Source organism: Pseudogymnoascus destructans (assembly GCF_001641265.1).
Source record: "Pseudogymnoascus destructans isolate 20631-21 unplaced genomic scaffold scaffold_20, whole genome shotgun sequence".
NCBI classification, from domain to species: domain Eukaryota; kingdom Fungi; phylum Ascomycota; class Leotiomycetes; order Thelebolales; family Thelebolaceae; genus Pseudogymnoascus; species Pseudogymnoascus destructans.
Window position 1 is genome coordinate 700,055 of NW_020167539.1, and position 26,553 is coordinate 726,607.

Below are 26,553 nucleotides of genomic sequence, written 5' to 3' on the forward strand. Positions count from 1 at the left end.
TACAGTTATAAAATGACTCTGATTTGAGAGTTTAACCAATTTATGGTTGTATCTACGTATCCTATCTAATAATGACCCCCTTTCGTTCCCCGCCCCAAGACCTATACACACAAAACCTTAGTCTATCCCAATCAACGTGCCCTCTATCCTACTCCTCTCCAGAGTCTGCGCAATATGTTCATTCTCCGACTTCCTCGCGCTCTGCCTCCCCTCCTCCAACCTCTCCACCCCCCGCTGAATATGCTCAATATGCACAGACAGCGGAATATCGATCCTATCCCGCAGCAATTCCGGCGACCCGACACGCTCACGAAGATCCTCAAGCCCAGACCCAATCTGCTGCAGTTTGAGAATGGTGGCTGAGACGTGGCCGTAGGCCGACTTCCGGTATACTCCTACTTGCTTGAGGAGATTGAGCTGCCGGTTCGTTTTGCTGAGTTTTCCTCTGTTGCCGCCGACCATGGTCCAGAGCTCGGAGAGAAGCTCTTCCCTCTGGGCGATGGCGTGGTGGCCGTCACGGGTCACGATGCCGTGGATTACTTCGAGTCGGTCTTCGAGATTGTTCAGAACCATCAGTAGGGCCTGGGCCTCGTCAATCAACTTCATGATCTCCTCTTCGACGATTTGTGTGTGTTTGATATATTGATCAAGCAGCACTGATTCAGTGAACTTGACGGGCTGAAAGGGTGCAAGGAGCTTATTGGCAAAGCTGTTGGCGAAACTATTGATTGCTCCTTGGGAGGCATCTCGGATTTGTATACCCTCAAGCACTCTCGTTGTCCACCGGGTTGTAGCAAGCACATTGTCAACAGCCCTTCCGATGTGGCTGTTGAACTTTTGAAGATCGTACGAGGCAATCCTTGCAGTTTCTATGAATCCGTCGAACTCCAAAACAAGCTCGTTCTTTGAATGCAACTGGCTGTACCTCACCAGCTGCCGTAGATCTCGAATGGACGCCTCCCCTCGCTTCATATCCATAGGAAGTGACACCCCAGCTGCACTCTCATCTAGCACCTCCTCAAACTTCCCTTGAACGGAGATCAGCTGGTCAAACTCCGCCGCTGGTGACGGACCAGACTTCGAATCATAGCCACCGGAGGGGCAGAATGGAAGGTTAAGAAGCGAGGTGTTTGGGATACGACATAATGGCGATAGCGAAGAGTAAATCAAATTAGTGAAGAAATTCCGCATCATGATGCTGAGCCCGAGCAACAGCCAAACAGCAAGCGCATATGAGATGGGCGTCTTGAGTATACGGAGGCTCTTCCCCAGAACATCCAGTACAAATGATAACATAGCAGTGGCGTGGCCGGCCATAATCTCCAGAAACTCAGACCCAGCGCCTTCGGCAGGGCGCTGTGGTCGTCGGACATCCGGTGGACACGAACGGTTCTGAGGACTTCCATTCTGTGCAGCTTGACGCGAGCTGCGTCGCTTTGCGTCTGGTTGTTTCTCTGGGGTACTCGACTTCCGCCTTTGACGACTCCCTTCAGAACGTGAACCCCCACTAGACAGACCCTCCCATGAGCCGTCTATTGCCCTGTAATCCAGGGATGGCATAATAAACTCAGGGTTAGGCGACCTCATGGTCCTCTTTGGCCGCTGAGTCGCATTTGTGTCGTGCTTTGTGTCGTGTCGCGGAATGACGTACTGCTCCTCTTTCACTGTTACCTCAACCAACCATTTGAATAATAGGAATTTACTATTTAAATTTTGATTAAGTAGGAGGAATTTCAGAACGTACAGATTGCTCGCAAGAACACACAACCTCAAAAAAGTAACGAAGACTTGTTTAATCTAACTTATGATACAGACTTAAAAAAACTTGCTACAAAATAAAAATAAAACTGCTCTTGCTACAAAATAAAACTGCTCTTCCTAAAAATAAAACTACTCTCGCAAAAAAAAAAAAAAATTACTCTGCCTATAGTGGCGAGCAATGTACGGAAGATATCATAGCATGTGTTTCCCAACAAAAAAAAACAAAAACAAAAAACATTTCATATTCATATCTAGATTACGGCTATGACGCTATCCCCAACTATAGTTACAGCGATGATGGTATCCCTAACTATGTTTAGACTTAGGGTCAGTTAGGGTTGTTTTTGCGGGATACCTTAATTAATCTTGCCAGGCATTTTGGGCTAGGTAGCTGCCTCGACAGGGGGTTTATCATTTGTGTGCTTGGCTTTCTTTTGCGTATTTTGTTTGTCCCCCTCACCCCCCTTGGATGATTGTCCCGGGCAGGCGGAGAGGCCCTTTTCAGTTCCTAGAGCGGGTTTTATGTAGTCAGTGTTTGAGGTTTTTTCATGTGTGGAGGGAGGGAGGGGGGACAAAAAAACATTCACGCGTTTATGTCGAATTGCATAGGGAGGGAGGAGACCGGGGGAAGGGGTGCATAGGAAATAGATAGGGAGAGGGGCATGTAGGTGGTGGTTCATCGAGGCGGAGAGAGAGAGTTAATTCGCTAATTTGTATTACTACGTGTGTGTACATCCTGTTGACTGTTTTTTTATTTGGGTGACTGTGATGGGTTTTGAGGCAGCTGCGAGTCTGGCTGCTTCGCCTGCGGTGCGGCTACTCGCTGAACAAGATAAAAACGACGATGTTTACGCCAAGGAAGGTGGGCCAATCTGCGCGTCGAATCCTATATTGTCAACGGTCTAAAGTCGAAGAAAAAATGCTAAGGTTCGAGGAATTCATCCTTGCATCGCCCATACCGAGGGTCAAGGGAATCAGCAGTAGCAGCGAGAATTAACAGTGACGGTGAGAACCAGCAGTGACAATGAGAACTAGTAGGGACAGTGAGAATCGGCAAGCTCCTCGATGGTGGACGAGTCTCGTGGAATACCCAACCTTAGAAACCGGCCGCGTGGTCGTGTCGACAACATTGCTCCTAAGTGATTCTTTTATTTCTTTTGCGGATGCACTAATCTTTCTAACGAAATCCTGTGTACATTTTACTCTTATGGCCTTCCCGTCACTGAGAGGAGGCGCTTGCCGAAGAGATGGTCGACAACAGCGTGCGATGGGGGAAACTTGTTGATGCTGAGATGAAAGGCCTCATAGTTCATTCCGAGTTATTATTCTTGTAAGTCCCTATTATACCCCCTTGTCTTTACATGTTGTACTTTTTTGACCCAGATGGGTCCTTCATCAACAGAATGGAAGGACGCGCTTGACGTGATGGAGTCATACATGGGAATTAGCCTGGATGGAAAGGAGAGTGATAATATTTTCACCGTTGACAGGGGCAACAGAGAGGACAGTGAGAACCAGCAGTGACAGTAAGAACCGGCAGCAACAGTCAGAACTAGTAACGACAGTAGGGACATGCTTCGTGATATCGCCAATACCCCTTCCATCAACTCCAACAACCTCGTCCTGGGAAGCAACCCCCTCCCACACACCCCATGTAATAGCTGTCTGAATCTTTCCAACTGTCGAGCATCCCCTCAGTCGCCCACGGCGCAAATCAAGAATATATACCCCATAACCGAACCTACAATCCATTAGGGGAACAATCGCTTGTGGCGGTCGATTCGACTGAGGTCCACCAAGTTTAAGGGGCTCCATTTCACGGGATTTTTTTTGGCTGGTCTTCTTATTGGACAATTTCCGTAGGATCCGTAGCAGTAGGTAGAGAACATAAACCGTAACTACAGTCATGAAGCAGTAGGGCCCGAAGTGATAATTTTGTAATGCATATTCTTATAATTGAAGCTATTCTGACTAGTATATAGACTGTTCCGGGCCCTATTCCTGTGCCTATTCGTGGCTCGGATCCTGAAACCCCCCTGGTTTCGGTCCGTTCCCTAGAGCTTCAGAATCGAAACTTCAGAATCGGAAGATCTAGGATCCGGAGGATCACGAAGCTGGCTGACACAGCTTCGGTATCAGGGCTCTGATCCCTGCTTCCAGGTCGAGGATTCAACACTTCTTGATAGCACTCAACAAGCTGCTTTTTCGACTGGGGATATTTTCAGGGGAAGTCGATATTCGGCGAGATGGGATATTGATCGGCCATCACCAGAGGTAGTCTAAACAGCAAGGGAAGCTGGTGGGGAAATAGGAGCTGGGAAAGCTTGATATTATCACCTTTGGATACGATGCGAATATAAATTCCTCGGTCATGACGGCAGGCCCATGCCCATGACGTTAGAAAATCAGATGTAGTGCTATTATGGACGCAACTACTGTGTACAGTCTCCAACAACCTCCTCTCTAACCTCATTCGAGGGACTCGGCTAGAGACGGCGGAGTAGACACTGGCAACGATAGTGAGAATCAGTAGTAACAGCAAAACCAGCAACGACGGTGAGAATCAGTAGTGACAACAAAACCAGTAACGACAGTGAGATCGATTTTGTTTCCCATCGCTAGTTTATATGGCAGAGGCTCGCCTTTGAAGGTGCATGTTGCCAGACTTGTGCCCCTTATTGTGGCATTTTCTCTGCGGCCACGTCGTCTAGCTGTGGTCGGGGCGTTTTGCTTCTCAGCACTCATCTTACTTTAGGTATCAAGCCTTATTGAAACATCGCCAGCACCAGGAAATAGACGCCTAATACCCAGTATAAATTCCTGCGCTTCCTCTTACATTCTCTAGAATATGGGATGTGAAAACTGCCTCTTATTAACTGACCCCTGCAGATACTATCCCCCGCATTTTTCTCATGGTTTTTCGTCCGCCTCTCCAATCCTGAAAGAGGTGCCAGGGCTTGGGTGGTTAGATCATAGCAATTATTATCCACGGCACGGAGTAGGTTACTCTTCGCCAGCCTCATTGGCGAGGAACTCGCAAGGCCCTCAGCTTACAAGGGGGGTAATGGGGGCAATGGGGAAGAAGAGTCACCAGGGAACGCGAATAGCAATACATCTCCTACCGGTGACAATATCGACAATCAGTCCCCTACGCGTGGTTGGCCACAAGAACTCCATGACGTGCAATATGCTGTATTAAGTCACCGCAAGTATCGCTACAGTAGTTTTAGTCTACCCCCCCCCTTTTTTTTTTGAAACGCAGATCACCATCGCAGCCCAAAACGCCAAAACTCTTATCCCGACAATTTGCTTAAAAACAAACGCCGGTGGCCGCCTGCCGTAGGAGAGAAAAGTAAAGAAAAACAACAAGAGAGTGTGTGGCACCATATCAGCACAGCTAGCTCTGTAACCATGCAGCCCTGTAGCTAGCTGAGACTTTTCATGCCAAGATAAGTTATTAATAACGTAACAATAAAATCCCTCCAAGACCCAATACTTGGCAAAGACTAATGCGCGTGCCCGTCGTGCGAGTGGTCAGGGCTGGAGTCCGGGTGCGCGTGCCCGTGGCTACTGCTTCCCTGCGATACACTGCCCCGTGATCCTCCGCCCCCATTCTGACCCCCGGAAAGCGTCGCCGGTGGGCTTTTGGTAGAGCAGCAGCTCTTCCCTACGCAATCGTCCACGCATTCCAGGAGACACTCATCCACTGGCGTGGCGCGGGCGGTGCTATCGCCGTCCAACCCTCCACCGTTGGCGTCACCGTGGTCGTGCGCTCTATCGAGGCAGAACTCGGGCTGGATGGTAGCGCTGTGGATGCCGTATGCGTGAAGACACTTTCGGACGGCCTGGCAGACCTCCATGTAGCGTGCCGCGCCGCCCTCAGCGGAGATATGGAAAGCGATCTGGATATGCAAGCTAGCGATGATCTGAGAGTCTGAGAGCTGCCAGATGTGTACGTGATGGCAGGAGACGACTCCGGGGATATTCTGGATGTCTTCCTTGATATCGTTGACATCGAGGTGGTCAGGGGTGGCTTGGAGGAGGATCTTGGCAGTCGCGGAGGTTAGGGGGATGGCGGAGCGCAGGATGATGATGGTGATGAAGAGGGAGACGGCGGGGTCGGCGTAGAAGCGGTTTGGGGAGTCGGTGAGCCAGATTATGAGCGCGGAGACGATGACGCCGACGTTGCCGAGGGCGTCGCCGATGACGTGGAGGACCATGGCGCGCATGCCTAGGTCGGCGTGGCTGTGGCCGTGACCTCCGCCGCCATCCTCCCTGGGCTTGTTGTGGTTGTGGCCGTCGTGCCATGAGTCCTGGCGGATAGCTTGATAGCCGTAGCCGTTACCTCCGGCTGGCTTGAGGCCATCTGATGAAGAGGGTCGGAGTGGAGAGTGCTCGTTTGGCTCGGTTTGCTCACCCGTTGGGGATGAGGGGCCGGGGGATTCGAGGTCGTCTGCGCTTTGAATGTCGTCTAGGGAGTTGCGGCTTGCTTCGATGATCTCCTGGCGGAAACTGGCGGGGTGGATATTGATATCAGACGCGAGGCGGCTTGTCATGCTGCTGGAGCGGACCTTGGGGCGTTTGTTGCGAAGCGACTTATTGCTGTATCTACCTAGAGAAACTGATAGATCGCTACCATTGGAAGTACTGGCCGTCTCATCGGAGCTGGTAAACTTGGCTCGTCTTTCCCTCCCTGACTCCGTGGAGCGTCTGGGAGTTCGTGTGGCTTGTGAGACCGCAGCTTCTGGGAGAACATCTGCAACCCTCCCGGTCTCATCAGCAGCATCGGTCGAGGTGATGTTTATCCCCATTTGTCCCTCCTCAGCTGTTCTAACTTCGTCATCATGGGTATGTCCCTCGTCGCCGTGTGCGTGCTCTTCAGGTCCGTGTGAATGTCCATGTCCACCGAGAACGAAGAAACCCACGATATTCGAAGCCAGGCCCAATGAGCCAACAATCAAGATGAGTTGTGGGTTTGTGATAATCGCAATGTTGACGAATCTCGTAATGGCCTCAAGGATGATAGAGAGACACAGGGCAATCAGGAATACAGCGTTGAAGAAGGCACCTAGGATTTCTGCTCGTAACCACTGTTTGGAAAGTCAGACACGATTCTATATTTCGGGGTTGAAGACACTTACACCAAAAGAATATTTGTCCGAGCTAGACTTCTGGGCAGCTTTCACAGCCCATAGTCCGACGAGTAGAGATATAATATCGTTCAGCTATCCCATGTTAGCGTAGCTCTTCCATCTCGAGCGCCAGGAGGCGTACCATGTGAAAGGCGTCAGCCATCAACGCCAGCGATCCCACCCAGATCCCAACACCCAATTCGATGATGAAGAAGGTGATATCAATCACCAGCATCACAATAATCCGCGTCGACTTTGTCCACGCCATCCTGGATGGTGGCGAGCTGCTCGGGTTGGGTCTGCGTGTTTATTATTTCGTCCAGGTGAAGTGAAGGAACGGCTCGAGCTGTGATATTCGTTGTTGATCCAATCTTTGTTGCCGGAGGAGCTCCAGCCAAACACAGCAGGTGTAGTCGCTTTTAAAAGCCAGATCCCCAATTGATGGGTGATGTCGTACCTTCGTCGCCACATTACCCCATTTCACGAGCAGCCTCACGTTATGTTGGTACAAGTACCTAAGCGATGGGCTAGAACGTGTGTAATTGTACGTACGAGTACGTAAACGAACTTATCACGCCATTCCAGGTAATGCAGTATTTCTGAAACGGAACGGCAAGGGGGATCTAGATTTGTATTGGTATTGATTATTTTATAACGTGGTCCATATGCGAGTGGAACACCCAAACGAGTGAAACACCCATCTACATACATCTAGACCATATTTTTACCACCAAAAGCAATGGATATGGCTATTAAGGCTATGGAAAATGACAAAAGCTTAGTGCGCGGAAAGCTGCAAGCTTATACAACGTCAGTTATGTTACATTGATGCGTCGACGACGCGGTATTCAATCACGACTTGATTGCATGCCCAATTCTATAAAGTAACAAAACTAGAAGAGGAGGTCATTAGAGCAGTTTAGCAACCGTTACTGTCACACTTTTAGCGTGTAACGGTAACAGTAACATATTTGGTAAGGCGTACCAAATGCCAAGGTGCCCACTCTACTCTACAGGGTCTGTGCACAGGAGGTGGGTGGGTCATTGCAAGTACTACCCCACTATTCTTCCTTAAGAAATACTCTTGCATGAGCTTTCTCAAGCTTACCTCCATTTAAAGGTATATATTCATCAACTTGATCTTTTAGATAATCAAAAGCATTCTCAGTAGGATGTAAATCAGGAGAGTTTGGAGGCCAGAATCCTACTCTGTGAATTCCTTCTCTTTTCATATAATCTTCAAGTGAACAGTGTGCTTTCAAATGAAGACTAACATTGTCATCTACAATGATTTGATTTTCTGAAAATAAGGAAAGAGAAGTAGGAGTAAAACCATTTCACAGTATAAAAACCAATCAATCCCACCCTTTGAAACTTCTTGGCTTTCTAAAACTCTTCCTCTGCTCCAACTCTCTATATCCCCAAATTCTTGTGATGGTCTTCATGGCCGTTTCCATTTGCTTTTCCCTTCTTGAATATCTCTGTTCAAAGTCTCTATATATTCATATTCAAGAGTTCTAACTGTTCTTGCCTATAAAGCTCATCATCTGCCTTTTTTTGCCAGTATGTATTTATCTCCTGAAGTTTCAACACATTTTGCCGCTATTCTTTAATGCTCTTAGGGATCTATGATAGTGACAGGCGTGAGACAGAGATTTCAGAACTCATTACACCCTAGAACATAACTTGAAAGAGAGATTTCTTCTGTTGAACTGCCATACTTTCTGCTGTTTGACCTTGTTAAACTGTAATTTAGCGTTTCTTATGTGGATTTCCTCCAAAGTTGATATATGACCATCTGAGAATATTGTCATACTGACATTCGTTGCACTCAGTTTGCTATCAAACTCAAGAACAAACTTAGAAATCTCCTCCTTAAACCTATAAGTCACTATACATATTTTGGCTTATCACACCAACAACAAGAGCAATACTACTCAACGATTGCTACAACCCTCTATGATTCATTACATGTCATCGCTCCTTAGTTACTGGGCCAATATGACCACATAGCATATCTCTACAACCCTCTATGATTCATTACATGACATCACTCCTTAGTTACTGGGCTAATACTACACATGACATATCTCTATCAACTAGAGGCCTAGGAACATGAACGATAGCTCCAAAAGCTTTTACAACCCTCTATGATTCATTACACGTCATCGCTCCTTAGTTACCTACAAGATTGGTTAAGTTATGACATAATTTGTCTATAGGGGTACTCTGACCTTGGACCTCCTTTCACTTCCTATAGGCTAGGAACCTAAGAGATGGTTCTATGGGATTCTCTTATGTTCACTACAGCTACCAAGCCTGGTTAGTCATGGAAAGTCTTGGAAAATGAGAGAACTACACTCCTTTAGCATAAATAGGATTGTGTAACGCTGACTTCTAAACGATAGAAGACACAGAGGTTCTCTTGCGTAAAGGTTTACTTATCAGAGGAGGCAGGGGATCAGACACAAAGGCTTCAAGTAACACGTTACTAGTATATAACAAATACTGTATTGAGTTGAGCACGAAGCTCCTATCTAAGAACTAACTATCTACTTATATAGTGGCGTCGTGCCTAGTGGACTCCTGGGAACTCACTCGAGTCCTCGGAGTCCTGGACTCTTAGGATTCTTCTCATCATCCTGCGAGTCCGTCACGTGCCTAGTGGACTCCTGGGAACTCACTCGAGTCCTCGGAGTCCTGGACTCTTAGGACTCTTCTCATCATCCTGCGAGTCCGTCACGTGATACTTTCGGAACTACTATTCCCCGCTGCCCCTCCAGGTACCAGGGCCGGTCTCATGCGACCTCCCTCCTTCCTGTCCTGTAGTTGGCCAGCCTTCTTGTTCCGTCGTAACAGATTGCTCTTTCCTTAAGAGAGGGCAAGCAGACAATACAGTAAATCGACTAGCACATACTTCTATGACTTTTCCAAGCTTCCAAGCATTGATCTTGTTATTCCTTGATTCTGACAAGTCAGTGAGGTGCTAACCTCTGACTTATCCCTGAGTTCTCAGACTCAACATTTGTTACAACTTGTCTAAACCACTCCACTATATCATACACCTGATTGCTGCGTTGTGGAATAGTCTAAGCTACGACCCTTTGGCTCTGTTTCCTAAGACAGTGTGTTGTCTTAGTAAAATCATCCCTTCGTTGGTGGCTAGATTCTCACATCTGGTGCACCCACCATTACAAGCAGTCTCTGTAGTCGGTGCTAGATGGCTCTGCCAAGTCACCTCCTTGATATAGAGCAGGGGAATCAGCTGATGTAGTTCCTGTTCTATGAACTAGAACAGGCGCTACGCATTACCTAGGGGTAGGTCCCCTAGGCATAACGACTAGTGTTCATAAATGAACACTAGCTAAACCACTTGTAGCACCTGCTGCTGCTACTGCTACTCAATTAGGCAGTGACGATACATTGTTGCTGCCTAGGCTGTTGCTACGACGAGCAGCAATAGTAGGAGCACCTCCCTCTCATCCCGCCCTCATCTTCCTTATGTGCTAACGCCTAGCGCTAGTCTTTAGCCTTGACGAGGAGGGCTTCTAAGTGCCTCATTAAGGGTGGCAGGTAGTAAATCTGCCATTTCAGCCCTGCTAATCGTTAGCGTCAATAGGTATAGTAGTGATGGTAGGGTATAGGCACCTTCAATTAGATATTGCCATATATGGCAATTTCTTAGCCTAGAGAGTCTAGCACTAATTTAGGACTAGAGGGGTAGGGGCCCTAGTTACTGTCACATGCTAAAAGTGTGACAGTAATTCAGTTGCTAAATTGCTCCATTTATCTAATACATTCTTAACTTAGATTCACAATCTGCACTAAGGCTTAGTAGTGTAGAAGAAATGGCTAGTAGACTACTTACAGAGTGTAATGTGCTAAAGGTTAGCACCTACTAGGCGGAAAACTTTATAAAGCAACAACCACAGCTATAGATGTGCCGTTTTTAGAAATATGACTACTAAAGGGCCTAGTGCAAGGATCCTAAGCTTATTTATAGCTGGTTTTTACTTGTACAGAATATAATTGCAAAATATAGCATTATAGAGTCAGACATCTTCAATTTCGATGAAACTAGGTTTATAATAGGGATTATGTCTATAGGCACTATGGTTACAACATCTAAAAGACATAGTTGAGCAAAAATGGCACAGCCTAGAGGTTAGGAATGGGTTATAGTAATATAGGGTGTTAGTTTAATAGGATGGTGCGTCCTACCATTGTTGTTGTAGGTAAATTTCACCTTGCATCATGGTATCAAGATGATATAGTACCTTGTAATTAGGTTATTACAACATCTCAAAATGGTTAGATACAAATGAGATAGGGCTTTAATGGATTTAGCATTTCAATAAGCATACAAAATCTCAAACTTCTAGTGCATATCGCCTCTTTTGTAATGGTGGGTGCACCAGATATGAGAATCTAGCCACCCAAGGAAGGGATGAATTTACTAAGACAACACACTGTCTTAGGAAACAGAGCCAAAGGGTTGTAGCTTAGACTATTCCACAACGCAGCAATCAGGTGTATGATGTGGTGAAGTGGTCTAGACAAGTTGCAACAAATGTTGAGTCTGAGAACTCAGGGGTAAGTCAGAGGTTAGCACCTCACTGACTTTTCAAAAACAGAGAATAACAAGATCAATGCTTGGAAGCTTGGAAAAGACGTAGAAGTATGTGCTAGTCGATTTACTGTATTGTCTGCTTGCCCTTTCTTAAGGAAAGGGCAATCCTATTTATGCCAAAGGAGTGTAGTTCTCTCATTTTCCATGACTTTCCATGACTAACCAGGCTTGGTAAATGTATTAGAAATCAAGTGCGACCCACAACTAGCTTGCTAATCATGTAGTGAACGTAAGAGAATCCCATAGAACCATCTCTTGGGTTCCTAGCCTATAGGAAGTGAAAAGGAGGTCCAAGGTCAGAGTACCTATAGACAAATTATGTCATAACTTAACCAATCTTGTGGGTAACTAAGGAGCGATGACGTGTAATGAATCATAGAGGGTTGTAGAAGCTTCTAGAGCTATCGTTCATGTTCCTAGGCCTCTAGTTGGTAGAGATATGCCATGTGGTAGTATTGGCCCACCCCCTTAAGGAGGATATTTTCTTAATAACTTGTTCAATGTTGTTGGTGTGATAAGCCAAGATATGTATGGTGACTTGTAGGTTTGAGGAGGAGATTTCTAAGTTTGCTCTTGAGTTTGATAGCAAACTGAGTGCAACGAATGTCAGTATGACATCTTTGTGTTAGACAGTCATGAAAGTCACTAGTTAGTGGATTTTGGGCTTTACTACAAGGATAACAACATTATCACACTATGTATGCCGCCTCATTTGCTCATATACTCTAGCTTCTTGACGTTAGCTGTTTTGGTCCACTTAAACAAGCATATAGGCGACAAATTGAGAATCTTATACAAGCTAATATTACACATATTACAAAGGATGACTTTATCCTAGCATTTGTTAAGGCCTTTCAGGGATTATGACAGAAAGTAATATCAAAGGGGGGTTTCGCAGAGCAGGGCTTGTCCCGTTAGATGTAGAATGTGTTTTGTTAAAACTAAATGTTCAGTTACGGACTCCAACACCACCTAAGGGGGCTGGCTATTAACATACAAGCACCTTGGGTTTTAAAGACACCAAACAACCTAGTTGAAGCATCTCTAAGTCGCAGTATATTAAAAACCGAATTGCGTATCATCAAAACAGGTCTCCATTAGCAATGTTTGAAGCAATCGATCATTTTGCAAAGGGGACAAGGAAAATGATGCACGAAGTTGTATTACTACGAGCACGAGTTGAAGTACTATAAGAGGCAAACACAACTATAAGCAAGCGTCGTAGAGCAAAGAGAACTCGTATCCAAGAAGAAGGCAGACTTGCTATATTTGAAGGACAAGCTATTGTCGACCAAAGGGATGTGAATAGCAAGTAGTAGAGGAAGCACGCTAGGGTGCAGGTCGTGCAAAGAGGACTAAAGTGAGGGAACGGCGATGTGGAACATGTGGCAACGTAGGGCACAATATGCCTATAGAAGTGCTTACAGACGATGATTTTATTGCATGTAGTTGATATTCTAGTGTTGTAGTTGATTTTATTGGCATTTTGTCGTGTTGTCGTAGTTGGGGTGTTTCACTCGCTTGGGTGTTTCACTCGCATATGGACCACGTTATGGCATGTGGCCAATTTGATTTCTCTGGATGCACTTCGCCACTACTCCTGTTATATGTACTGTACATACATGAACCACCTCCTCCTAACTTGGGATAGACAGCACCAGGCCTGTTCGCTTCGCTCACAGCGGAGCGAAGCGAACAGGTGGTCCCATTGATTAGGAGTAGCGCTGCTGTAGCGTAGCATGGGAGCATTGGGGAGTTCGCATGAGATGGGTATCTCGTGCATCTGTAGTGTAGCCTTGTGAAATAGTGATTGATGTGTCATTTTGTAGTCTACATGATATGTACTATATTGTTACCTTTGCTTCAACAACACTCCCCGATTATATCCAATCTCATTATTATCATCAGTATCCAATCCATATTCTCCTCGTCGGGCTGCTTGGTTAACCCGTCCATTATTATCGCTTCCAGATTATACAAGCTTAATCTTCTCCGTATCAGCTTATGGACTTGTGCACACCTGGGTATTCGCAGGTTAAGCACTCTCACCATGGATATTTATATGGGCCACAGTCACTGGTGAGATATAGGGCAAACTTGCGTCTCCTGTAGGTTAAGGCACACATACCCCTCAGTTTTGCCTTGTAGAGACCGAGGCTCAGCTGCCTGGACGTATCCAAGGCGTAGTTATGTTCAGCGCCCCCTCCTACTATCTCTTATCTCAATCGCCACAAGGATGCCGAATAAGACGATGCACAACTGATCCCAAGGCGTAAGCAACTCCTCTGGCCGAATTAGGAATGGACTTACCAGCAGAACCAACAAACCTATCAGTGTGATCTCGAAACCCCCAGCCAGAGCCTTACCTCGAGTGATGGCATTTTGCTGCTTCCACCACCGGAACGTCCCCAGCATTAGTGTCAGCATCGCCGCGCCCTGACAGATAGCCCCGAGCGGCTTCCCGGTGACGAAGTACCCGATATGCGGATCGGGCGATGTGCTCTTCTGGAGAGTGAAAAGCTGTGAGATGATAACGCCAAGCATGGATAGAGCCTGGGATGTCCTGAGGTAGCCGAGGAACGTACGCTCGAGAGCTGCAAAAGCGGATTAGCCTAGCTCATCTCCTTGAGTACATGCTAAGACGGAAATGAATCTGAAACAGAGGGATCTGAGAAATGATGAGGAAATATAAACGTATATTGGAATACAGCAAGAATAGGATAGAGATCGAGCACGGCCACATGGAAGAGCTATCCTATCCGAGACATGTCGCGGCTTGGCCAATAAGCAACATTTACCACGAGATTGAAGCGCGGATGAAGTGAAGTGCGCATGGCAGGGCCGTATTGAGGCGTCGTCATTCGTTGCGTGCTGGGTTGCACGAGTTCAATGATCAACATTGAGCCTGCGGAAGTTGCTTCTCCGCCATCCAACAGTACCTTGGAAAATAAAAAAGCAAAAGCGGCGAGACATCTTAATCCCGGCCAGCGGATAACACCCTTGCGTGCACTGAACACCCAAGAGACAGATCCGAGACGAGACAGAAAAAGAGAAACAGTGAAATAGCGGGGAGTAGAGGGTTTCCGTACCTAGATGATCTCGATTATGGGCCTGGTCGACGATAACACTGATCTGCCTCCCCCAGAACTTCTTCACCTCGAAGGGCACGCGCGCCAGGCCCTGTGGCGAGTCCAGAGACTGTCGAGAACGGGCGCGCGAGCTGGCCCGGTGGTGAGCAGACGTCACATCGCTGTAGTGCGATCGATAGCGCGCGAGCTCATGCGATTCCATGGCGTATGAGCGACTGGGGCTTATGTCCTCCTCCCGCCCGCTCGGCCCTGCGGCCGCCATAGTGCCTGTGGATAGAGATATGCTCGGTGGATGTATGGATGGATGGATGCCTGTGAGTACATCGAGGCGAGACGTCCTGAGATATGATTTTCTTTGCTGTGGTTGGCGTGGAGAGCAGGATGGGGGTTTTGGATGTTAATTGCGCAATCCGCAACGTGGGCGACCAGGAAGTGGCCGAGAGATCCCGGGTCAAAGCAATCAATGACAGACGACCCTCGCGTTCTCTGTCGACATTTGCTTCGCTTTAATAGACGAAGAAACCGCAGTGGCTCAATGGAAAGTAGATTGGGATAATCAGTCACGTGGAGACAGGGAAGAGGAAGTTTTTTTGGGAAAGTTAAGAGCTAGCCAGTGATAGGTTGGGGTTGATAGGTACGTACCTTTTTATGCAGAGTTGGCCGTGCGTGCCACCGTACTCGAGTATTTTGGTGGGTGGTAGAGTCGCATCGGCGGGTGGGAAATGAACTCCAACTTCCCTTCCTTTATACTCCCTCCACAATCTAGATCGTTTTGGTCCTCGATATTAACGGGAACCTCTCGGGGTTGTCCACCTGGCGAAAACAGTCCAACAAACCCAACAATCCAACAAGGAAATGGGAATTTGGAACTGATATTATATTGAAGGCGGGAGAGCGAGACGGGAAGCACGAGGCACGAGGCACGAGCACGAGGCACGAAGACTGAGGACCACGGCAGACCTAAGCAGCTCCAGCATTGGCAAAAAGGCAGTGACATTCCTGCCTCGATATTATAACATGGAATGAGGAGATCCAGGGCAAGAATGCAGGGCAAGAATGGACTGCGGCGCAGCGTTTATGCTGTATACAGCTTTCACTGCAAGCGTCCAAAGGAGGAAACATTTGACCTTTCTTTATAGTTATCTCCATCATCTGAGACTCATGAGCCGTGGCCATTCCAGAACTGCTCTCCTGTGGTGCCATCCACGCCCATACCGACATATGCTGCATTCATCTATAGCGCTGGTAGACGGCCTACCGGACAAAGGAGAGATCAACTCCCCAATAGTCAGGACTACGTCTTGTGATTCCCGAGCAGACTACAATGGCAGGTTCATGGGGCTGCGTTGATACATTGCGCATATGTATGTCCTCGTCACAAAGAGCCTTCGGCTGGCGTGCCTCCTTTGACACGACCAGGCGGTGCAGTGCAACTTCTATGTACTTACCTACAGTATGGGGTTGCTGAAGTTTAATTCTGTGGGTGTGTGTGCGTAGCACTCATGTGCGCTTCTCGGATGCATCGTGTCCGTTCCACAGGCCCTAGCATCGATGCTACCCTCTCCAGCATGAACTCTTACATACAAATCACGAGTACATCCAGGCCTCACAGACTCGTGGGTTCGGCAAAAAACCCCCCATCATTCCAGAGACCAGAACCCCTCTAACGCACACTTTTTGCACCACAGCGGGCGCTACACAGAAAACTATCCTATGAGAGCGATAGGATATAAGTTTTGGAAGAGCCGGGACATGCATGTCTAGATCGGTCGCTCGGGCAGTAACCCGAGTATGACTATCCAACTCTCGCTCCAATGAGAACGGGTAACTTACTGGCACTTGTGCCCAGCTGCTGTATGCCGCCAGCCGGCATAACTGGGCCCTTCTTCCCCATCGCCCACGATGAGAAATCTCAATCAAGTCCAAAACATCCTAGCTTGCCCCTTCCACCCCAACTTTCTCAAAACTCCCCACATTCTTTGAGCTTCATCGCTGAGGCGGTCCGCCTGCACCGATTCGGCTGATGCATGGGCTATAGCAAACCAGATTTAGCCAATTGATTGCAGGCAGGCGCCTTTGAATCGAGCCATGGCCTCTTCCTGCCACCCTGCACTTGCTGACCTCTCGTCAGCCTCACCGTCACTTAGCTGGCAGGTTGCACTTTCCATCACAGACCATGTTCAACCGTCAGATGCATGGGTATGGTGGCTATAGCGGCGGAAGGAAACCACTTAAATCCCGTTTAGAACCATTAGGTTTGAGATATATCAGCACCGGAGGCAGCTGATTAAAACCTCTTGATACCTCTTTCAGATCTGCTATATATGACAATTGGGAACCGTCTCGCTGTTTCTTTACCATCAACGTCTCTCTGTGTTCATGGTGCCTTACTTCTAAATTCAACATATGCAAAGTCGTTCGTTTATTGACAACAGCGCCTCCATCCTACGTAAAAATCTGGCTTTGTGGCTGTATTAATCGAAAAATCAGCCTCAGGAATAATGACGGAAACTGTGGATCTCCCGGCGCCGGTCGTAGAGGTGACGACTGAGTTGACCGACTGAGTTGACCTTCCATTCCATTGCTACTACTGCCAGAGGCTGCGAAGTCCATTCGCCGTCAAGTCATAGAACGGCCAGCACGCCGGCGTCCGAGCTGTCGTCTATCGAAGCTGTGAAGGGATTTAAGATTGCAAATCTCGGCGTGTCAAAAGAAAATGCTCGGGCCAAGGCTGCTACGTTGTCACTGGTGGAACAGGTGAGTGGCGTTTCCATGAGTTGTTCTCTAAATATGTTCGACAAAGCTAACCAACTCGAAGATCTCGCTGTTGAGAGCCGCAGATCACTGGAGGACTGTTGCAATCCCTAACAAGGGCATTGCCAATATCAAGACTAGTGACGGACCAAACGGAGCCTGCGGGGCAGTCTTCAAGGCCGGCACAAGAGTGAGAATGCATCATTATATCTGGTCGGGAAGGATTATAGCTGACTAATACATAGGCTGCACTGTTTCCCTGTGGTGTCTCCCTGGCAGCGACTTGGGACACAAAGTTACTCTATGAGGTTGGGCAGCACCTAGGAGAGGAAACCAAGGCTCGCTCTGCACACGTCCTCCTCGCGCCAACAGTATGCCTGCACAGAGGCCCTTTCGGCGGCCGTAATTTTGAATCATTCTCAGAAGACCCTCTTCTGACGGGGAAACTCGCGGCATCTTATATTAATGGGCTTCAGCAAAAGGGAATCCCCTATGGAGCATTCAAAGAGAGTCGAGTAAGGACGTCACATATGCTTTGGGCTGCGATATCTACAAATGGACCCTCTTGGCGACACCGTTCTGCAAGGCCCTTACTGGCGAAGGAGGTGTTACCATTGAGTTCTACACCGGCGACAAATTTGAGGGGGAGCCAAACGGTTGTCCAAACAAGAACAAGCACGGCTCTTATGCTGTGGGACTCTGCGCCTACGGAGGTCGGGAATGTCTGGTCTGCCTATGTCAGGGCAAAGCTTACGCCCAAGACACTGGGAAGCACAAGTTCAGTTTCTTCAGCGTTGGCCCCGGACGTCTGTACATTGACGGTAAGCTACTGGCGGATGTAGGGGACTGGACTGAGCAAAGGCGAGACCATGTTCGATGGCTCAGAAGATGTCGTCGTTAAGATTGAACTTGAGACAGGCCGCACGTACGAGCTGATGTGGGAACTCACCAACGAGATCCGCCCCTTGTTGAATCAGATGGCCATCGGCTGCACACATGGCCCTGGAGGTGTGCGCATCGGGTACAAGAAGGAGGAGGACAAGGTGGACCATCTGCACCGATCACCAACTCGGGTAAGGTCGACGGCGCGGAAGTCGTACAGGGCAACGTCCACGACGTTAAGTCGCGACTGGTGCGTCCGGAGAAGGAGCTGGCTGTGTTCGACAAGGTCTTCCTGGAGGCAGGTGAGACGAAGGATGTCGTTCTCACGCTGGATAAGCTCTCGGTTGGATATTACGATACACGCCTCAAGGCCTGGATTGCTGAGGAGGGCGAGTTCAAGATTCTGGTTGGCTCGACATCCGCAGATATACGGTATGCTTACTTTCCTTTTCCGCGTATCTCGATTGGATTGGTGCTAATTTTCCACACAGACAATCGGCTACATTCGACGTGGCTGAATCGTTTACTTGGATCTTCTAAGGGGGACTGTATCTCAAATAGATTTTTTTCTTTTGAATACCAGCGCCTGGACGGCGCAATACCATTATCAGATGTGACGACCCGTACTTTCCTTATGAACGCCAGACTTCCTACAGCTACTAAGAATGCGCGTGGAATATTCATAAATGCAATATTACGAACTACAAACGTGAATTATAGCTATGTAACGTATTTCACATGCGAGTTGCCCACCCAAGCGAGTTGCCCACCGCATTTTACACCCAAAATCATGAATTTTGTAACTAAATATCTCAACAACTATTTAGTTACAAAATTCATGATTTTGGGTGTAAAATTTTGTTTGGCTATGACAGTTCTATTACTGCATCCGGAAAGTGGAGGCCGCGTGGCGGCTTGACATATTGGGAGCCATTCCGCATTTATTACGCAACTGTTCTCCCAACTAAAGTGGTCTAATGTCTCCACATTAGGGGTTGTCTATTGAATTACTCCGTACTGCGATATAAATAAAATGCATGATAGTCAATTAAACCTAAACGGGTCGACAGCCTTGTCGCGGACCTGCCCAGGCCCCCGAATCGAGAACAGCAATATTACCCTCGTCCATTTTTCTTTGCTTCGTTCAATTCTGTTCCAACTGTTTCCTGGATACCTGTCTTTACTATAATATATCTATTCCTTCACGAAACCCGCTGGACGAATTGAGCCGCGCAAGACTGTACTGTACGTCACTGACACCGTCGTTGTCCTCTTCTCGAACCCTCACCAGCCTACACCCACGGCTCCGAGGCTGGGTCCACAGGCATGGCGAGCAGATAGCGCCATGAGCAACAACTACAACCACCTCCGGACGCGCTCCTCGCGCAACCACTTTATAGAGCCTCCGTCAATGGTGTCGCGTATCGTCAATGTGCTTCCGACTCATCTCGCTCTCCTGGCACTTAGGACCCTGGACAAACCTCGCAAAGCTATAGCACAGCTTCCCACCACACTCCGGAATGCACGGCGGGCCGCGCGGCGGCTGACACTGCGCAGCTTCGTGAATGTGCCGAATGGGTTTATTGTTGTCTGGTTTCTGTTGTTGCTGTGGGGGGAGCGGTGGGCGTTCCATAGTGCGATTAAACAGTGCAGATGGGAGAACTGGGAGAGATGGGTGGGTTCTTTCCGCGGTGCGATACTATAACTGGGATTAATGCTAATTATTGGATAGCCTCAAGCTGCGACGCCTCACCACCTTGTTTTCCTCGCGGATCCGCAACTTGTCGACCCGCACACATATACAGGGCGGCCGTGGCCGCTGTCGACGTTTACGGAGCTCCATGCGGATAACTACCTGAGACGCTCATATACGAACCTGCAGCTTAAATTGCAGCCAGACACTATATTCTTCCTCGGCGACCTCTTCGATGGGGGCAGGGAATGGGCGACGATGCGGGGAGATACGGAGGACCCAGAGTGGCAGACAAAACAGCGTGCAAAGGACGAAGCAGCGCTGGTAGGATACTGGAAGAAGAACTACGGCGAGTACTTTTGGATGCAGGAATACGAGCGCTTTGGAAAGATCTTCTTCAGCCTATTTAACCTGGGGAACCCAACCTCGCAGGCGAGCCCCGGACAGCGGGGCCGCAAGATCATCGCGAGTCTGCCGGGGAACCATGATCTGGGCTTCGGGGCGAAGATCAAGATGCCAGTGCGAGATCGATTCGAGGCGTTTTTCGGGGAGGCGAACCGTGTGGATATTATAGCCAACCACACCTTCGTCAGCATAGACAGTGTGAGCCTGAGCGCGGGGGCTGATAAGAGCGAGGTCGACAACCGGGACGTTTACGCACCGGTAGAGGAGTTCCTGGCTGGCGTGCAGGCACGCAAGCGCCGTGCCACAGCGCGGGAACTCCGATACATACGAGGCGAACCGGAGGAGCTTAGGCACCCGAGGACGATTCACGATACGGATGGCCTAGTGCTGAAGGAGAGCGATTTCCTGCCCCTTGACCCAGGGGAGGGGAACAGCAACGACTTCCCCACAATCCTCCTCACCCACGTCCCGCTATACCGCGAGCCCGGCACACCCTGCGGCCCGCAGCGCGAACACTGGCCCCCTGCCACGCCGCCCAAGGGGCAGCTCGGCCCCGTCATCCCCGACCACCGCAACGCGATCTCCGTATCGCGCGGCTACCAGTATCAGAACGTGCTATCGCAGACCGACTCTGCGCGTCTGCTGAAGACGATTGGAAACGTGCAGCACGTCTTCAGTGGCGATGACCACGACTACTGCGAGTTGGTGCATGACGAGGTGAATTCGGGCGTTGGGATTATTGGCCGCGTGAGGGAAATCACGGTCAAGAGTGCATCGTGGTGTATGGGCGTCCGCCAACCTGGGTTCCTTATGGCTAGTCTCTGGAACCCTATTGGCCCTGACGGACGCCCCTTGGGGACAAAAGGAGGCGGTCATGGCGCAGTGAACGATGTTGCTGCACCGACGATCGAGACTCACCTCTGTCTTCTCCCGAACCAGATCTCGATCTTCATCCGCTACATTTTCCTATTCATCATCACCATCTCTGCCCTCCTCGCGCGCGCCGTCCTGACACAGACTATGGGCCTTCCGCCAACCTTGCCACCATCAGTATTTTCCTTCTCCGCGCCGTCGAAAGGGGACAGTCCGCTACTCCCGACCTCGAAGCGCGAGGCTGAGGTACACAGGTCATCAGACTCCTTGACGAGCAGCACCTCGAGCACACTCAGCGGCCATCTTGCGCCGCGGAGTGCAGCGGCGAGAACGCGTAGTGTGAGTCCAGCCGTGGGCTACGGGTTGCCGGCGGTGCAGGCGCAGGGCCGGTATGCGCCGCCTGCCTGGGAAGAGGATGGGGATGAGAAGGAGAAGGGGAAGGCGGGTAGGGAGTTTGGGAGTGAGAGGGCGGTGAAGGAGGGGACGCCGCTGGGGAGGATAGGGAGGGAGTTTGCGGAGAGCGTATGGAGGGTGCTGTGGGTAGCGGGGTCGTTGTTTGTGTGGTTAACTTGGAGCGGGTAGGGGGTGAGGTTAATGATTTATTTTTGGATACTTGGTGGCGCTTGTGTGTGTTATATGAAGCCATCATCCAAGGGCACATAGTGGACATATTGATGGCAGCTGAAGTCGGAGAGGAATTCGATGGTTGGTATAAAAGGAGAAATGAAAAAGGCTTATACAACGTACGGTACATAATCCTGCCAGCAAGCTGTTGGAGAGAACGTCAAGACACTGCCTCCGAGAGACCCCTGTACATAAACCTAGGTGACCTGGTTCACAAATAGTTTCCGAACTTCCGACCTACGACCCTCTGTTAACAACGACAACGACAACACCAACACCAGATGGTCAGCTCACTTGTGAACTCCAAGCTGGTTTATGGCCACCATGCGAGCTTTCTTGACGCCACTCCGTCTTCTCGGTTCCACACCGGCTGCTCGTCACCACACCAGCTTGTCATTACCACCCGCTCCGACGACATCAGCCAGCGGCTGTTGTCGTCGACATTCGCAGTTATTAGACCTCGGAATTTGAAGGCAATGTCGTCGAATTCTCGAGTTGCAACTGTGGCCTGTCGGTCTATGGTGGGAAAGCCTGGGCAAGGCTGTGCGAAGATAGCTGGAGTGGCAGAGGTTTGATCGCTAAGAGACGTAAACAAGCAAGGCTGATTGTGCAGAGAAGGTGTAAAATAACAGTAGACGATATCAATGAGTCTGTTGTATATAGCCAGATTTGACTATATTATCACACCCCTCCCTATAGACAAATTATCCCTTGTCCCCTCCCATTAGGGGTCACAACACACCACATAACACCGCTCCTACCGCGACCCATTCGTCCGATTCATATCCCCGACCCGATAACAGCGCCTAACATGAACAACACGAGGAAGCTGACCCAACCCGCCTCCCGAGGTCCATAACCCCATCAAACCCCCTTAAACTCCCTCCAAAAACACCCGAAAATAAAGAATAATATATGACGATAAATGACCGTTAGATGATGAGATATACTGGCGCCGCGCTGAATGAAAGCTGGACAGATAGATATGTGGATGGTAGTCGGAGTGAAGATATGTGGTGATGACAAACGCGGCGGTAAATGTTGATGATGATAGATGGATGAGGTGATCTGACATGGCCATGGGGTATTAAGCGTTAAATGCAATGAAAGCGTATAAACAGCGCGCCGATGATCCAAGCTAGAACGTGAAATTCACATTCCCCAGCGACGCAATAATCTTATCCTCGTCCGTCTCTGTCGCCGAGCTAGTCGCTTGGCTGCTCCGCGTAGGTGTCGGCGTGATGCCGTGCTCGGTCTCTGGATCATGCGTATGCACCTCCCCCAGCATCGTGCTCGAATCTTCAAACTGGTGCCGTCGCGCCTTCGTGCGATCCGCCAGACTCACGCTGCTGGCCTGCCCGACCCCGTTCTCCTGGATGTCCTGGAAGCTCCAGCTAGGCTGGAAGGAGGTTGAGTGCCAAGCGTGGTCGACGCGCTCGTAGAGCTCGTCGATCTGCTCGAGCGAGATCTTGGAGGTCTCGAAGACGAGGAACCAGACGAAGAAGAAGGATGCGACGCAGAAGGCGCCCCAGACGAAGAAAACTTTGGAGCCGAGGTCGGCGTAGCCGGGGCCGTTGTTCACTAGGTGGGGTGTTGCGTAGGCGATGGCCCAGTTGAAGAGCCAGTTGGTGGCGGTGGAAATGGACATGGACTTTGCGCGGACTTTGAGGGGGTAGATCTCTGAGGTGACAACCCAGACGACAGGGCCCCAGGACATGGCGAAGAAGGCTATGTATACGCAGACGAAGGCCATCATGACTTTATTCCAGACATGGTCGTCAGGCTGGGCGCCAAATGCGGTGCCGACTATGGCGACTATTAGCTGGGACGCTGCCATTCCGACAGCGCCGACCAGGAGAAGGCGGCGTCGGCCCCAGGCTTCGACGAGAAACATGCCGGGGACGGTGCAGACGACGTTCACGACAGTTGTCACGAGGCCGTACGTGAATGGCGACTCGATCCCGGCACGTTTGAAAAATGTAGTACCGTAGTAGAACACAAAATTGCAGCCACTCAGCTGTTGGAGCATTTGTAGGCCACAGCCAGTCATTACCCTGAATCCGAGATGAGGCGCGCCGCGGAATACATCTCGATAGGTGGAGGGCCCAAGAGAGAGTTCGTAGGCATGGTTAGCTTCAATCTCTGCTATTTCCTCGATTAAGGCCGGATGAGTGATATCAAGACGCCGAATTCGAGAGAGCGACGCTGCAGCTGCCGCGTGCATCTCCCGTTTGATAAGATATCGAGAGGTCTCGGGGAGAATAACCAGGCCGATAAAGAGGATACCAGCCCACAGGAGCTGTATGGCGACAGGTATCCGAAAGCAGTTGGCGGAATCTAGATTTGAGGTGAGGTAATTCACGACTGCGGCGATAAATAGGCCGACTGTAATAGCGAGCTGGTAACAACAAACTAACGCTCCACGAATCCATTTTGGTGCCATCTCGGATTGATACAATGGGACAAGCACGGATATCGTTCCAACGCCCATGCCAGCAAAGAATCTAGAAAGTGTTAACTTGGCCAAGAGAGGGGAGCTACGTCCTATGCATACCTTCCAGCGGCAAAGATGCGAATCGTGTTTGAGGCTGTCTGCATCGCGACACCAAATGCGAAGACCAGTACTGCCAACATGAGAGATTTCCGACGCCCTATCCTATCACCAATCGGGGCGGCGAGTAGGGCCCCAAAGAACGTCCCCGCGCTGAGTATCGACACAATTTCGGACGACTGTGTCGGCGTTATAGAAAGTAGGCCGTCGCTGTCCCTACTGCCCGTCGAGAAGTGGTCGAGCCACCATCGCATAGCAATGATGCCGCTGATCGTGCTACACGTCCCAAAGTCAGTCCATGTGCCATGTGCCAGTCTCGCGCACAGCGCTTACCCAGTATCGTATCCAAACAGTATGCCTCCAAACGCGACGAAGGCTCCGATCATGATCGCAGGCGCCGGGGAACCGGCTGCGCTTTCGGGCTTCCGCCATGCTGTCAAGTCGAACACCACCATTGTCGCGGCGATGCCCTGTCGAACGGCTGGTCGTGTGTATCGCGCAAAGCGTAGCCAGTGTCGATTTTTTCCCTCCTACAACCTATTGGCCGTTACTGGAAGCAGTACCGATCGTAACAAGCGGCGTCTTTGAATTCGAGGGCATCAGATTTGACTTCGCGACGAAGGGTCTCATTGAGCTGACTTGACGAAGGCGAAGGGTTCTCTCTTCGCGCAGGGTACTCGGGGTTGCTGTATCGCAGTCTCTGGTAGAGGGTCCGAAGATGACCGACCGAGGCTTATAGTTGGGATTCCCAGAGATAGTGTCGCAGGTGGGATTGCCTGGATTGTTTCGAATGGGGCGAGGAGAAGGTGGGTTGATGGTTGAAGTGGTTGAAGCACAACTGGGGGTCTCTGGGAATACGGTCGAGACGCCTATTTGGCGGGGGGGGAGGAAGGGAGCGAGCGGATCGTAGGTGCCAGGAGCATGCCGGACAAGGGCACAGATGGCCGTTAATTTAATGGAATGTGGCGAGCGAACCGGCACACGGCATAAAATGACCGGGCGTTATATTAGAGTCCTAACTTACCATAATTACTATAATAAGACATCCCCATACCATTACAACCCTTCACTCATCCCCAGAGACTCTCCTCTATACACACTTTGCATCCGTCACCGACTCTGTTTACTCTATGTCATTTCCACCGTTTTACTACACAGAAACTACCTAATTATCCCGTGCGTGCCGGGCTGCTTTGAGCATTCCATGGCGGAAACTCCAACCACTATGGTTGGCTCCCTGCCTTTCTCCTCACCACTTGGCGTTTCTGGGGTCTCTACCACTCTCCCATCCTCGTCCAAGTCTGACAAGTCTCTCCCCATCCCTAGATGTTCATGTTGTGTGAAATGAGCTACTGACAGGTGATAGGACAGCCTCGATTCACATTCAGGCCAGTGAACCTCTATCCTGATGAGCAGTCACTTCTGACCCATCCTTTATGCCAAAAATAACGGCCCCTAGTGTCGTGAGTGCGGCAAAGAAGAAATGAGGATTTTCTGGGGCTACAGAGCAGCGCTGCACAGTACGTAGGATTGCTTATCCCAAGGATACAGCACCCCTACCTCTATTCCGGCGCATGACTGAACTGGTCATATACCATGAAAAGTTGGATCCTCATCCTACCTCGCTCTCTTTCCTTGTTGTGCCGAAGCCACGCCGAGTATATCTCTTCTCTGCGCACAGTCATACACAGCATAGCCATATATCCCGTATGCAAGTTGTTATTTTCTCTGAAATCTCACCAGCCTACGTCCCTAAACAGAGTCCCCTACCCACAAACATCCCCAGACTTAGTCAAGCGAAGCCATTCATCCAATCCCGCCCATGCGAGCAAAATGATCGGCCACCACTTCTTTCCGGCTCCACTTTCCTACATGTCGCAGAGGAATGCTTTTGATGAATCACACTCCAGTTCCTCAGATCACATGACTGAGAGCTGGATATCTCAATTTCTTTGTCTCTCATGCCCTTCCTACGTCTATGCTGGAGCGACAAGGGATAATGGGTTATTATGCGCCGCTTCTTATTATTGCAAAACCGCGCTCGCAGCATATCTTCCTGTGGTTTCCACAACGATCATTTCATGATCTCAAAAGTATATGGCCAAAGCCTGAGGCTAGTGAGAATAGATATTTTTATTCCGCATGCACAATCTCTCAGG

The 26,553-nt window shown here is 49.5% G+C and overlaps 7 protein-coding genes across 7 annotated transcripts; 3 read left to right on the plus strand and 4 right to left on the minus strand.

The window, feature by feature from the left end:
• Window positions 1-16: 16 nt before the first annotated feature.
• Window positions 17-2,365, minus strand: VC83_07539 (uncharacterized protein). Its single transcript, XM_024471108.1, has 2 exons — window positions 1,745-2,365; window positions 17-1,656 (listed from the first exon to the last, which is right to left on the minus strand). The coding sequence occupies exon 2, from the start codon at window positions 1,585-1,587 to the stop codon at window positions 118-120; it is 1,470 nt and encodes a 489-aa protein (XP_024321399.1). The 5' UTR covers window positions 1,588-1,656; window positions 1,745-2,365; the 3' UTR covers window positions 17-117.
• Window positions 2,366-4,400: 2,035 nt separating this feature from the next.
• VC83_07540 (uncharacterized protein) lies at window positions 4,401-7,514 on the minus strand. The gene is made up of 3 exons (XM_024471109.1): window positions 7,036-7,514; window positions 6,903-6,986; window positions 4,401-6,851 (listed from the first exon to the last, which is right to left on the minus strand). The coding sequence occupies exons 1-3, from the start codon at window positions 7,159-7,161 to the stop codon at window positions 5,268-5,270; spliced, it is 1,794 nt and encodes a 597-aa protein (XP_024321411.1). The 5' UTR covers window positions 7,162-7,514; the 3' UTR covers window positions 4,401-5,267.
• Window positions 7,515-13,328: 5,814 nt separating this feature from the next.
• VC83_07541 (uncharacterized protein) lies at window positions 13,329-15,132 on the minus strand. The gene is made up of 3 exons (XM_024471110.1): window positions 14,613-15,132; window positions 13,834-14,117; window positions 13,329-13,782 (listed from the first exon to the last, which is right to left on the minus strand). The coding sequence occupies exons 1-3, from the start codon at window positions 14,872-14,874 to the stop codon at window positions 13,717-13,719; spliced, it is 612 nt and encodes a 203-aa protein (XP_024321410.1). The 5' UTR covers window positions 14,875-15,132; the 3' UTR covers window positions 13,329-13,716.
• A 1,981-nt stretch (window positions 15,133-17,113) lies between these two features.
• On the plus strand, window positions 17,114-18,788 carry VC83_07542 (uncharacterized protein; the record flags this gene model as incomplete). Its single annotated transcript, XM_024471111.1, has 8 exons — window positions 17,114-17,163; window positions 17,210-17,369; window positions 17,431-17,556; window positions 17,612-17,881; window positions 17,953-18,187; window positions 18,252-18,376; window positions 18,445-18,680; window positions 18,740-18,788. The coding sequence occupies 8 exons, from the start codon at window positions 17,114-17,116 to the stop codon at window positions 18,786-18,788; spliced, it is 1,251 nt and encodes a 416-aa protein (XP_024321518.1).
• A 554-nt stretch (window positions 18,789-19,342) lies between these two features.
• VC83_07543 (uncharacterized protein) lies at window positions 19,343-21,801 on the plus strand (the record flags this gene model as incomplete). Its single annotated transcript, XM_024471112.1, has 2 exons — window positions 19,343-19,923; window positions 19,981-21,801. The coding sequence occupies exons 1-2, from the start codon at window positions 19,594-19,596 to the stop codon at window positions 21,799-21,801; spliced, it is 2,151 nt and encodes a 716-aa protein (XP_024321413.1). The 5' UTR covers window positions 19,343-19,593.
• Window positions 21,705-25,277, minus strand: RCO3 (glucose transporter). Its single transcript, XM_024471113.1, has 3 exons — window positions 24,728-25,277; window positions 24,398-24,670; window positions 21,705-24,347 (listed from the first exon to the last, which is right to left on the minus strand). Exons 1-3 carry the CDS (start codon window positions 24,847-24,849, stop codon window positions 22,982-22,984), a joined length of 1,761 nt encoding a protein of 586 aa, XP_024321520.1. The 5' UTR covers window positions 24,850-25,277; the 3' UTR covers window positions 21,705-22,981.
• A 691-nt stretch (window positions 25,278-25,968) lies between these two features.
• On the plus strand, window positions 25,969-26,289 carry VC83_07545 (uncharacterized protein; the record flags this gene model as incomplete). Its single annotated transcript, XM_024471114.1, has 1 exon — window positions 25,969-26,289. One exon carries the CDS (start codon window positions 25,969-25,971, stop codon window positions 26,287-26,289), a length of 321 nt encoding a protein of 106 aa, XP_024321519.1.
• Window positions 26,290-26,553: the final 264 nt, after the last annotated feature.